At 38.1% G+C, this 13,494-nt stretch overlaps 1 protein-coding gene across 3 annotated transcripts in view; it reads right to left on the minus strand.

Annotated features, from left to right (window-relative positions):
• Window positions 1-734: 734 nt before the first annotated feature.
• The window catches only part of DROSHA (drosha ribonuclease III), a 75,732-nt gene continuing 62,972 nt past the window's right edge, over window positions 735-13,494 (minus strand). For all 3 annotated transcript variants that reach the window (XM_065052600.1, XM_065052601.1, XM_021298013.2), the window contains exons 26-32: window positions 12,429-12,534; window positions 8,626-8,767; window positions 7,677-7,759; window positions 7,462-7,565; window positions 4,448-4,540; window positions 3,597-3,643; window positions 735-1,175 (exon numbers count right to left, since the gene is read on the minus strand). In XM_065052600.1, coding sequence (XP_064908672.1) covers window positions 1,045-1,175; window positions 3,597-3,643; window positions 4,448-4,540; window positions 7,462-7,565; window positions 7,677-7,759; window positions 8,626-8,767; window positions 12,429-12,534 — 706 coding nt within the window. In that variant the 3' untranslated portion in view covers window positions 735-1,044. The remainder of the gene's footprint in view (window positions 1,176-3,596; window positions 3,644-4,447; window positions 4,541-7,461; window positions 7,566-7,676; window positions 7,760-8,625; window positions 8,768-12,428; window positions 12,535-13,494) is intronic.

The raw sequence follows: 13,494 nt of genomic DNA on the forward strand, positions 1-13,494 counted from the left end.
TGGGAAAACACACCACCAGACACAGTGGATGTTCCACTTTTGGTACCGTTCAGAGCTTTCTGTCTAATAGAAGCTGCAGACACCAACAAATCAAGGCAACTGGGTGACTGCAAACTATGTGTCACCTTTGAACTACACCTTGTGGACAAATGCTGCCAGTTTTCAATGAACCTACCTGGAATGGCATCTGTATGGAGTTTCTAATACACCATTTGACTATTATCATCACACTGGTATCTTCTGGACAAAGAAATACATTAGACACCAGTCTGAGAGAGCAAGAAGTTGAGAATGAAATTAAACTTGCAAATGTAAACTTGCTTCATTCTCTGCAACACAGGTTGTCATTCTCTGACTTTATAATTACCTTTTTTTCTGTTTTCTTATAGTTTTATATCATTGATTTAAAGACAAAACCCCACAACCTCCCACACATGTGTGTGTCACATTCCAGATGTGGAACACACTGCTTAAAACTGAATATCTCCTTTGATTAAATTACTGTACCAGTTTCTGTAAAAGGACCTGAAGTTTATGGCTCTGGTTTAGCAGAGTCAAGAAGTACATTTAGCTGCAAAACTTAAGTTAGGTACATGCTTAAGTGCTCTGCTGAATTAATTTCTCATAATACTTTCCTCCTCCACAGTGGAGTTCATGCGATAACTTGGCTCGTCACTGACAAAACATCATTTGGACGTAGGAGACAATTGTTAAACAGTTTTTCCTCCTACAGGTTTTTGAAATTAATACTTTATTACTTCATACAAGACAGTAAAAATAATAAAAATAATCCCACAACTTTTCATAAAACTTAAAAGGATTTAAAACCAAATCTTATTAAAAAGCCAAACAAACTTTGCACTTTAAACCAAACTAGAGAAATAATATATATACACAAACTTTTTAAAGAGGAGATTATGATTCTCTATTTGATATCAACAGGCATTCCTCATTCATCATCTGCAAGAAACTAGGTTAGGTCTCTATAGGCCACAGTCAGAGTTATTAAGTAAGTAAATACACCACTGCTTCTGTGCCCTCCTTTTATTTCCTTGCTTCTTCAGTCTCATCTGGCTCTCTCTCCTGGTGCTCTCTTTCCCACCTCATTTCTTTCAACTCTTGTCTGTACTTCCGTTCAATGAAGCGTTTCTGATGGGCCATCTGGGGAAAGTTATCTGACACAAGGAGAAATATTTTATATTAATAAACAAACTGGTAACACAGAAAGTCTCAGCTCTTTTTTTTTTTTTTTAAACTTTGATGAGATTAAGGGTAGGGGGGAATAATGTTATTACCATTTTTACCCACTTATTTCTAATAATCCATAGTAAACCAGGGCTATGTGTGATAAGACTTCGGTTTCTTTATGATTTCCACATCTCTTTCTCCTGCTACAAAGCACTGCCAAATCTAATACACTCAAAAAATATAAAATCCTGGTATAGCAACTTGGCCAGGTATTGCCTAGATTTTACATTCTGTTCCCTTAGCAACAGGTGGCCGATACTGAAAAATGAATGTGCAACTACTGCCAGTGCTGTCAGGGTTTTTTGTCTTGTCCTCACTCCAAAAAGTATAAGCCACTGGTTCCAAGCATTGTATAGATGTTCCCATATTATTATTATTTTAGACCATGAAGAATTCACTAGATGTCCCACATGTCAGCAGGGTTCCTAATGGGAAAGTAATAGTGTAGCAAAATGGAAAGTAGCAATTCCTGAAAAAGTCAGTGCTTGGCTATGTACCAGAATACAGCCTTAGCAGAGTCTTAAGAGCATGGATGAGTGAAGACTGGGTAAAACAGACTAGACAAGGCTGAGGTGATGGAGAAATAGCTGTGAGGATGGATGCTTCCAATTTCAGACATTTGTCCACTGGCTGGTACATTTGTACACTAGTTAGAACTGAGGTTGTAAAACCAGCTTATATAATTGATCAGAACTGCTCTCAGTTTAGTGCACAGCTGACAGAATATGATGTTTTCTGCACGACTAGGGTGCTGACATTCATCTGTGTGTCTGTGCTGCAGAGACTTGCTCCCTCTAGCCCACCAGAAAACAAAGAGATGGTAGAGTACATGGCAGCCTGCAGATGGTAAATCCTGTCGGGATGACATAGAGCTCTGGGATCAGCACTGGCTACCTGTCTGTGTCTGAGATGAACGCAAAAGGTCACTACACTGACCTTTAAAGCCATAAACAAATCTGGGAGATGTCTCAGCAAAGGATTGCTCTCTATCTACTTGGCTATCAGAAGGGAATTCAGCTGAGGCTCCTCCGGCAGGAGTCCCTTGACATCAAGTGTCATCCTCCTCTTTCTGGGTCCCAGACAGCACAGATTTGTTCAGCTAAAGAACATGGTGCAGAAGTCACATAATCTGCAGGAGTTTGTGCTAGGGCAGAATTACTTTCTGCAGCTTTGTTTTACTGACTGGTGAAATTCATGCCTCTTATTATATACTACAGAAATAAAAGGTTTATTCATCAGTTATTTACAACTCAGGCATAGGAAAGTACATTTATTTAAAACAAAAAGCAATCTAAACAAAAGCAAATAGTTTTTAAATTGCTGCTGTTTTTTAAAACACTAGTGCTTTGTTTAATGGAGTTCTGGGATATCTTGTTGCTCATGTGCACCATAAAATGAAAATCGGATTTTCAGCACTGTGCCTGTAATGTGATTCTTTAAAAACTCTGAAGAACTCAGCTTGGTAGCAACCTGTTTGTTTATAATCCATTTACGATGTTGAGAAGGAAATCTACTAAATAAACTCATTTTGGTTATCATATATATAAACAATACATGAAAATTACTTTTACTTGAATTTAACTACTTATGCATTAAAAACAAAAAAACAACTTCACTCCACAAATAGACACAAACTAGAACAAGTGCCCATAGGGGCTGTGGAGCTTCCATCCCTAAAGACAGTCAAAAACTGACCGGCAAGGCACTAAGTAACATGACCTAAACTGAAAGTTGGCTTTGTTTTGAGAGGTAGTTGGAGTACAGACCTCTAGAGGTCTAGGGTATTCAAACAAATATGTATGTTGGAAAAGAGCTGTGAAGTCCTTGGACTGACAGGAGATGAAGCTTACAGTTTCTGGGCAGTGATGCTGTCACAAGAAAAACACTCAAAGAAAACTTCATTTTGCAGGTATTCAGGGGAGGAGGGAAGTTACATTGACTGGGGATCTGTCTGTTAGATTTTAATCTAGTCTACTGTATAATCTGATATCAAATTTAATTTTCTATATTGGCAACTGAGAATTTTCCTCCTCCCCTAAACCACATCATCAGAGACTAAGTAGTCTTATCTCACTGCATGGAAAATCTCAATGAGACTTCACTGCACAGAGTTACCTAGTTGCAACGTCTGTTGCTGAAACTTCCTTTAAAAAATACTTGTTGATATCATATTAACCTCATCTGTTATAAAATTGTCTTCAAAGTACTGAATGGAAAACCTGCTGCTCAGAAGCTGATGGTATTCAACATATATGTTCTGTTCAAATCTTATCCCCCAAAAAACCTACACCTCCCCAAAGACCAAGGATGTACACTAAATTATTTTCTTTGTTGCCCAAATATCTTACATTTTTCAAGTGCGTCCATTGCAGCTCCCATTTCTGCTTGCTGAATACTGTGAAAGCCAAACAAAAATATGTTACATGAAATCTAAGTTGTACAGAATAAACTAAGGTTTCTGACAAAGTGGAACACTAGCTACTCTTTGGTAATAAAACTCTCTAGATAATCAGCAGGTAGTAATTCCCACAGTGTATGATATATGAGCCTTTCCATAAATATGTGAGCAATAGCAGTACAGCTCCAGCAGAATATTTTTAAACTTAGATCAATAACACTAGCAGAATATTCTAGTCCATTCTTCACTGAAGCATTTGCTTTCACTTGAGAGAAAAGAAAAAAATAACAAAATCACAGAGGTGTGAACGCTACAAAACCAATGGTATTTTTATAACCACCACCAGATTTGGTAGTAGAAAATAAGATGAGGTCTTTAAGGTTCATGGTTGAAGTCTTCGCAACTTTGGAAAACATTCTAAAATGCCTAGAAGTAACAACATGAGATAAAAAAACCCGAGAGCCTTGCTCCCTTAAGTCGGACAGCAATCCAGTAGCAAAGCCAAAGATAATGTCACTGTTTCCTGGAAGCTGTTCTGCAGTTTCAAGTGTCAGAGCCACAGATCAGTTAGCATTGCTACCCGCCTGGCAGGCAAGTACACCAAAAAAGCCTAAGATACAAAACTACACAGACATTGAACCCCTCAGGTATTCCTGAGTTGGAATTTCAGAATAGCTTGAAAGCAGACCTATAGCTTTCCTTTTCTAAGGCCAACCACACACTTGTCCATTTCCATGGCTAGTCATTTTGGACATTGCTACACTCCAACTTTAACATCCCATGATTAATTTTTTATTATACCTTGGGCCTTTACCGCATCCTATTCTTTCCCCTTTGAAGTAAACAGCTACTGTGTATGTTCTGGCATGAGATGGTCCCACTGTCTGCAAAGTCCTGAAATGAGAAAGATATAATTTATTCACACAGCAAGTATTAAAAAACAAAATTTGTCTGTGGTGCATACATGACTGAGCTTTCAGTCTTATCAATACATACAGTGGAATTAATACGAAGCATGGAACAAGGGTTGAAAGACGCCTCTACAAATTACATTAACCCAGAGATTACCAGCATGGCACACAATAAAAAGAAGAAATTTACATAAAATTACAGAATCACAGAATATTAGGGATTGGAAGGGTCCTCAAAAGATCATCTAGTCCAATCCCCCTGCCAGAGCAGGAACACCTAGATGAGGTTACACAGGAATGTATCCAGGTGGGTTTTGAATGTCTCCAGAGAAGGAGACTCCACAACCTCCCTGGGCAGCCTGTTCCAGTGCTCTGTCACTCTCACTGAGAAGAAGTTTCTTCTCAAATTTAAGTGGAACCTCTTGTGTTCCAGTTTGAATCCATTACCCCTTATCCTATCACTGGCTGTCACAGAGAAGAACGTGGCTCCATCCTTGTGACACTCACCCTTTATATATTTATAAACATTAATAACGTTACCCCTCAGTCTCCTCCAAGCTAAAGAGACCCAGCTCCCTCAGCCTTTCCTCATAAGGGAGATGCTCCACTCCGTTCATCATCTTTGTTGCCCTGCACTGGACTTTCTCCAGCAGTTCCCTGTCCTTCTGGAACTGAGGGGCCCAGAACTGGACACAATATTCCAGGTGCGGTCTCACCAGGGCGGAGTAGAGGGGAAGGAGAACCTCCCTCGACCTACTAACCACCCCCCTTCTAATACACCCCAGGATGCCATTGGCCTTCCTGGCCACAAGGGCACAGTGCTGGCTCATGGTCATCCTGTTGTCCACCAGGACCCCCAGGTCCCTTTCCTCTACACTGCTCTCTAATATGTAATTTCCCAACCTATACTGGAACCTGGGGTTGTTCCTGCCCAGATGCAGGACTCTACACTTGCCCTTGTTATATTTCATTAAATTTTTCCCCACCCAACTCTCCAGCCTGTCCAGGTCTTGCTGGATGGCAGCACAGCCTTCTGGCGTGTCAGCTACTTCATGTTTATAAAATGCACCTTGTTTATATTGTTTATATTTATTCCTTCAGGTTCACTCAGGAGTACCATATGAAAATTAAAACTTTAGCCTATAAACAAAAATGCAAAATGTAACACGAAGTGCTTAAACACTGTAAAAACACTTGTAATAAAGTCATATAAACTGCGTGTAGCTGTGCAATTATAAATCAAGTCAATATGATCACTGTGCAAATTAAAATTTTAGTCCCTGGGAGTTGTGCAGTTATTTAGGTTTTAAAAGGACTTAATATTGGACATGGTAGCTCTCTGCTGTGAATTATCATACTGCAAAGAAATTTTCCATCAACTTTGAAAAGTTACAGTTCGTCACAAAACAAACTTTCCATCTGAGCTGAAGTCTAGGACATGCATCAACAACCATCTAAAGTGAAAAAAGAATAATTCCACAGACATCCAATGAATTGATGCTTCTGCTGTTTCTTCCTGCTGTCCCAAATCTCTCCCCACTGTCAGCTCAAATTCTGCCCACTATCTTGTTTCTTTTTGAAAGAAGCATCAATTTCACATCAATTTTTAAAGTATCTAACTACAGTACTTTGTCTCCATGTGCTGCGACAAGAGCAAATAAAGCCCACCCCAAACTTAAAAGCAATAGTACTGACTGCAGTGAAACATATAACCCCAAGAAAAGGAAATTAACAAGATAACAGGAAGATAACAGCAAATTACTAACTCTAAGCTGTACTATAAAAATCAATTTCTCATCACAGCAAAACAAAACAAACATTTGGTACTTGATACCGAGTGGATTTTAGAAGAATCAGGAATTGTTTCTTTTGTATTCATCTGCCTCACTGAAGACAAAGCTGTGAGCCCCCATACAGAGACACTGAAAAGTCAGATCTGCAGAGCATCAGTTGCAATGTTAAAGCGATCATATTTCTGAAGTGCACTGTTTGCCACTATAACTGAACTGCTACATTTCATTGAAAACTTTATTATGCTAAATGTGACGAATGCACTTAGACTTCCATTCTTCTTCATTTTTGATTTAGTAATTACAACACCACAAGCCTTGAACTTTCATAGCCTTTCTCTCTTCTTTTGAGGGCTAAAACTAGATCCATTCTTACATTAATTGAATGGATATGGATGCAGTATGCAATCTTAGATTTATTATTACATCTTTGAAGTAGCTATTATGCTCTTTTACAACTGAAAGAGAGAATAGTGATCCGTCCCATCCAGCTTCAGGTATCTAACTGAGGGGTACATGTTAAAACATTCATTACTCTGAACCTCTTCTATCACTAAACAGGAGGACGTTAATGGGCTAAATTGCACAGCAAAAATGTCCAAAACGTGTGTTGCCCCACAGTGCCTGACACTGTGGATTAGAAAGAGCCTATAATCAGGATGTGTAACACAAGGCATTTATTATGTTTGCTTAAAATGCAGAGTGGAGAGAAACTTCATACTGTTACTGAAAATTGAATGGACGTATCTTGACTTTACACCCTGTCACTGTTCCATTTCCTTCATTTAAAACATTGCCATTCCTTACATTAAAAGAAGAACAAACATAGACTGATGCCAATGAAATACTCCATTAAAACACAGAAATCATATTTCCCGTTGCAACTGTACACAGTAAAATGCTTACTAATTCTTCCTTGTAATGTCTTAAAACACCTAAAGCTTGGAAAACATTGGTTCAACATTTTCCATCTTCAGACAAAGAGAGACTGGAGGGCTTGGATAACTACAATAAAACCAAACTAGGGGAAAAACATAGGGTGACTGATCACATCTTCATCCACATACAAGACAGACTGATAATTGGCTTGTATCCATCAGATATCAGTTCTTACTTGTAAAGAGGAATGTCTGGCTCTTTTCCTTCTGTCCTGAGAGTCAAGCAGCACTGTTGAAGCTGAGATTTAGGATCATTCCAATCTTGATTTAAAATAAATTCCTGTAAGAAGTTCGCAAAGATGCTTTTAAGATTGAGAGATTGTGGTAAGTCCCAAATACAATAATGTGTTAAAACATAGTGGCAGGAAAGTAGGAACCTGACTGATCTTACCTTTAGACGTGGGAAAAAGCATACATTCATGAAAGTGTGAACATATTCCAAATCTTTATCAATGTACAAGGCAGCAATAAAGGCTGGGAAAAAAAAACAACAACATAAAATCATGCTGTCACACATCCAAAAAGAAAATAAAGTTGACCAAGAGATTAAGTGATTTGCCCAAATCCACTCAGTCATTTAAAGGGCTAGAAACAACACTCAGCTCCTAATCTCACTTTTTAACGAGGAGGCCATGGATACTTACAAATAAACCACTACTGGGCACAATATAAAAAAGTTTTAGATATAAGTCAGTCCTGTTTGCATTATTTCCACTGGCTTAGAGGATTTGGCAAAAGCCAAGGGGTCTGAATGGCTCACAAAATATATCAAAATATACAAGATACAGATTTACTTTCTTTGCAGAATATTTATCACTGTTTCCACTTTCTTTGGAAAGAAGTTAGCACAAACTTGCATATATGGGCTAAAAATAATTTAATTTCCATGTAGGTTTCCCTCTTGTGGAATGACCATTTTTAAGCCTCCTGAAATTCAGTCAAATGAACCACAGATATACTCACCTGCTGAGGAACTACTTATCTTCTAACAGTAACAATAACATATTAACGAAACATTGAAAGTGCTGTTAAATAGCTCCACTCAGATTACACGCTTTAACTTTCTAGACATGCTTTTGACCTGGTCATCATGACCCCTCAACTTCAAAGCCTACAACTTCGTATCTGCAATTACAGCTACTTCTTGCATTCATACAGTTTTTAAAAATCTAGGCTGGTGTTCAAAAATTTGGCTCTCAGAGGTATAGGCATAATTCATTTGAAAACCTGACCATACATTTTTAATAGTGATTTGTGGGATTTCTAATGGCTTTCTTAAACAAGCCCCAAGGAAAAAGAAATTGCGTAAGTACTAAGCTGTCATAACCAAGTTAACTCACATTCCAAGAGATCGGCCAAAGTCTTAGTTCGAAGAGCTACAGGTCTTTTTGTCTTGTCATTAGTGATGGCAAATTCTTGCATACCCAGCTCTTCTGCCACCTTGGCCTGAGTCCTGTTGTTTACCAAAGAACTTCTCAACAGCTGCAACAGAAAACAGGTCCACTCAATAGTAACAACAAGCAATGTTAAACTATAAAAGGCAGGGAGGGAGAGCTAGGGAAAAAAAGTTCTATCCTTGTAGCATCTCAGTTTATTTATGTTTTGTTTCAGCACACCTCAAATGATTTACATACACACACATTATTTCTATTGCTAATTTTTCCTTCTGTTTCAATTCTTCTCACCAAATTTTATTTATTCTATGGACACATTATTTCTGCTGATACATCTTGCATTTCAAATGCTTGGTTGTGAGTTTGCAGTCATATACCATCTCTTCAACAGTCCTGTACTTTTTCAGATAATTTGCATTTCTCCAGTTTAAGCAATACACAGTTAAATACTTTTTTCCACATTAAGTATAAACACACAATATTCTGGAGTCTATAGAGTAGGTTCCAGTGTCCACCAAATAAGAAATAAATAGGTAGCAATTAAAACAAATACACATTAAAGCAAGATACTCTGGTGTTTCTGAACAAGTAGACAAGGAAGATGCTCTATTCATTTGGCCGGAGACAAAAACGCACAGCTGGAGAGCCTGTATGTACGGTTTGCTTTTCTGAAAGCAGTTCAGCTGAGCTGGTGCATCCCTGACAAAGATCCAGCTCTAACATTTTCAGTATAAGACGATGTTCAGGACATCTGGTTCTCCAGCAGAGTTCCCTGAAGTGCTTAACCCTGGCTCCAGGCAGATCACTTAAACAAACATAGAGCTCTGGGAAAGATACAATCCAATACAGCTTAAGGGAATATTTTTGATTTTTAAGGTTTCATACAAGTTTTTGAACCCCTGGTTAAGGTGAGCTTTTTTTTTCTGTTTCTTTGCTTTTTTCCTTTAAATTAAGCAGCATTAATTTAAGAAGTTAGGGATATTATGGGAGGTGGGGGTAGGAGCGAAAGAATGTCTCTCTTTTCCATTGTTTATATGTAATGTAGAGTTCAGTATCTGCATACATACTTTTTTTCTCTTTGTCTTCCATTTCACATTTGCTCAGTTTATTAGATCCAAGTTATATGCTACCTGGCTCCAGCATGCCAAGTGAGCTTATGAAAATAAAGATTTATTTCCTGCACTTGATAGTTCATCTCTGACAACAGATAAATAAAGAACTGTATGTTCGTAATTTGTTTGGCAATGATGTATGAAGCAGATATTCACACCTTGATCTTCATAAACTAGGCAGACAGCAGACAGGATTACTACCTACCTCCTTAATATCTGCTTAAAATTGTCTTCTACTTGTTCCTTTCCAAATTTTTTCCCTGTTAGGTCCTTAAGATACATAAACAATACTTTCCCCAACAAAATCCTAAGTACGATATGGAACCTACACGACAGAAGTGCAGTATCATGTGACAAAGATCTGTTTCTTGTAATGGGAAAAGAAGAATCTCTTTTGGTGTGTTTGCAGAGTATTTCTTCTGATGGCACCCATAATCATGATTAGGAGTATCATAAAACAAAGAGCAATATATACACTACACAGCGAATTAGAGATGGAAAAAAACAGTTATCCTTCTAGCACTGTGGTTACCAACTTGCTCTGTATCAGAATTTGTCTCCGCTACACATGTGATCTAGCAAGAAATTCCATTTCTCTTAATGATATGGGTAAGACATGGTACCTGTGCCTTCCTAGCACCTTTTCTAGAGCCCTCCTCTGCTCCGTCAACACACAGCCTGCATCACTGCAGATGCTGTAACACGTGACAGATGTTCAACTGCAGCTTAACTCTAATTACAAAGCAATTTTTTTTTATTCTTCCATCTTCACACAGCATACTACCACCCATGACAGCAGCATGAGCCAGTACTGGAGAATCTGTATCTTCCAATTGTGAACAAAATTTTGACCTCTTTTTTGGCCAATCACTTGGCTATATAGAAATGACTACATTCTCCTTTCTTTTTCTTAAACATGGTTAATTTACAGACAAGTAATCACTACACACTGGGAATCCACTGCATTGCCAGTGAAATCGAATCTTCCTATCCTTGACCAAAAGTGTCCTCAACACTACAAAGACCATTCAGCTTATGTTCCATTATTACTTCAAATACAAGTATGTTCCCAGACAACAGAAGAAAGAGGTCAGTGTTTGCACTGTCTCTTCAGATCCCACATCATCAGTTTCATTTCTCACACACCTTATTTAATTTGTCCTCAAATTTAAAAACATTCTAAGACAACTTTCTTTTTCACTTCACACACATCCACGGAGTTGAAATTTTATTCTGGGCATTGCCTACTTCCTTACATCCAACTGTGTTTTCAGTATCCATTCCACTCTAACTTTCTAGTTTCCCCTATAAACCTGGACTGTACAACTTGTTATACTTGCCAGCTCACTAATCATTAAATTAAGCATCACTGAGATGTTCTGATCATTTATCTAGTATTTACACCCATTAATAGCAACACTTCATACTCTTCTTGCCAAATAGTTCTTGAAAGATTTATCTTACTATAACAACACTGATGTCTACATTCTTAAAAGTCACCTACAAAGCAAAAAAAGCCCCACCAATCTTGGATTTCTGCCTTATGTTTTTGTTTCTCTGAAGAATTAATAAGACAAGGCTCTTTCTCTTTTAACTTTTACTTCAAAAGTTCAGGCTTTATCTACTCTGTCTCCTGACTAGTGCAGAGGAATCCATACAAATATAAATGAAACTTAAGAACTAGTGAAGAAAAATTACTTTTAGTCAGAGCATATGCTTTTTTCCTTATAAACAGCTTTAGCTCAAATACCCAAGAATATTCTTGAAAACCCACTGCCTGCTAGAGACTTAGCATTGCTGTCTCTTTATTGATTGGAGAAAAACACTCTGAGTAGCTAAGAAACCTACAGTGCTACTTTCCAATTTTAACTAAAAGACTGAACTCATATTCCTGATATATGTATTATACTTTCATTCTAGTCAAGACTTCAAAACAAAGAAAAATTTAGTAAGCTTAAGAAAATGTCTTCCTCACATATAAAGCCACAGCTGTCTAGCTGCAGTACTAAATGAATCAATCAGGAAAAAACACACATATACCACCATCCTGTGTTTAAAGTGCTGTAAATTGGTGAAACATCCCCAAACTGGGTTGTTCAGAGCTCAGATACTAGAAGCTGAAAGGCTACAGTAATCAAGAGCAGACTAGAGTAACAAAAGTAATATTAAATTTAAAAGATACCACAGGAGCTTCACACTGGAGACAACGGGAAAATCAGAATAAAATAGATGCAAAAACTTCTTATCTGGAAACATAACCCTGCCTGGTTGCTGGTTTAACATATTAGAAGTCATGAATAAGAAAAAGTCATGTGATGTGTCTATTTAAAAACAATGGTTCAAGACACCCATCTTTAAACAAGAACTAGTCTTATCTCCCAGTTTCATCAGTGACATCCTTAAAATTACTGATCTGTTTCACAGACAGAACAAAAATTATTGCAGTGGGCTCATAAATCACCATTTACTATTCATTGCATTGCTCATGACTTAAAATTAACAAAGCCTTATTAAGAGCACTGGTTGCTGAGGCTTCTTTTATTAATCAAATTCAGAATAATTCACTAGCTTCTCCCATAATTTCAGTCTCCATCCCACTCTCGCTTTCCTGGACAGCATGATTGATGGCAGTCTCACCGTTAAGTGCCCTTCATGATGATCAGGGAAATGTATGAATAAATACTCTGTGGCTACCAACTGCATTATGGAGTCACCCAGGAATTCCATCCTCTGGTTGTGGCCTCTGAAAAATGAGACATCAATGCAGCAAAATCAATAAGCACTCAGGAAGGAAAAAACAAAACCAGCATGCACACACAAATTAAAATAAAGAATGATTTGCAGGTGAGCCTTGCTCATTTCCAAACACATTTAAGACACTTTTCCAGGGTTAAATAGGTGAAATGAAAACATAGTTCATTACTGTTGTAACAACAACTTTCAGAAAAAAAGCAAATCAAGGTAGGTATATATAATGGAATGAGAAGAGCAGTTGACATCAAGGGGAAAGGTCCCTATCTGCAACTTCTTATAAAAAAGTGAATTAATGAATGCAACAACTTCAATAAAGAGAAAGGTCTGTCCATTCACAAAAAATAAAGGAAGCATGGTTTAAACCCATATGAGGTCTTGGACTGGGTGACCACTGGTGCAGCTCTGCTTTTTGCTTCAAAATGGGGCCTGGCAGCTTCACACACCACAGAACATAAGGGCTGCACTTGACCAAAGAGTATGGTTTTACTTCTTTCGTCTGCCCAAATGCACCTCCAAGTATGTTTTGCTGCCGCCTCAGGAGTCATGTGTAAACAACAATGAAGCAGGAGGCTCAGAAGAAACACCACGATGGCTCTCTAACATCTTCTATGGTCTTTCCCAAGGTATCCACTACTGGCTATGGTCACAGACACAATACTGAGCCAGGTGGGCTTGCAAACACAGCTGCTCTACTCTCTTCTGGAGAACAGATAGAATCATAGAATCATTTCAGTTGGAAGAGACCCTCACGATCATTGAGTCCAACCATAACCTAACCTGACTCTAGCACTAAACCATGTCCCTAATAACCTCATCTAAACAACTTTTAAACACCTCCAGGGACAGTGATTCCACCACTTCCCTGGGCAGCCTGTTCCAATGCCTGACAATCCTTTCCTAATATTCAATCTCAACCTCCCCTGGTACAAACTTGAGGCCATTTTCTCTT

Source organism: Columba livia, chromosome 2, assembly GCF_036013475.1.
Source record: "Columba livia isolate bColLiv1 breed racing homer chromosome 2, bColLiv1.pat.W.v2, whole genome shotgun sequence".
NCBI lineage: Eukaryota > Metazoa > Chordata > Aves > Columbiformes > Columbidae > Columba > Columba livia.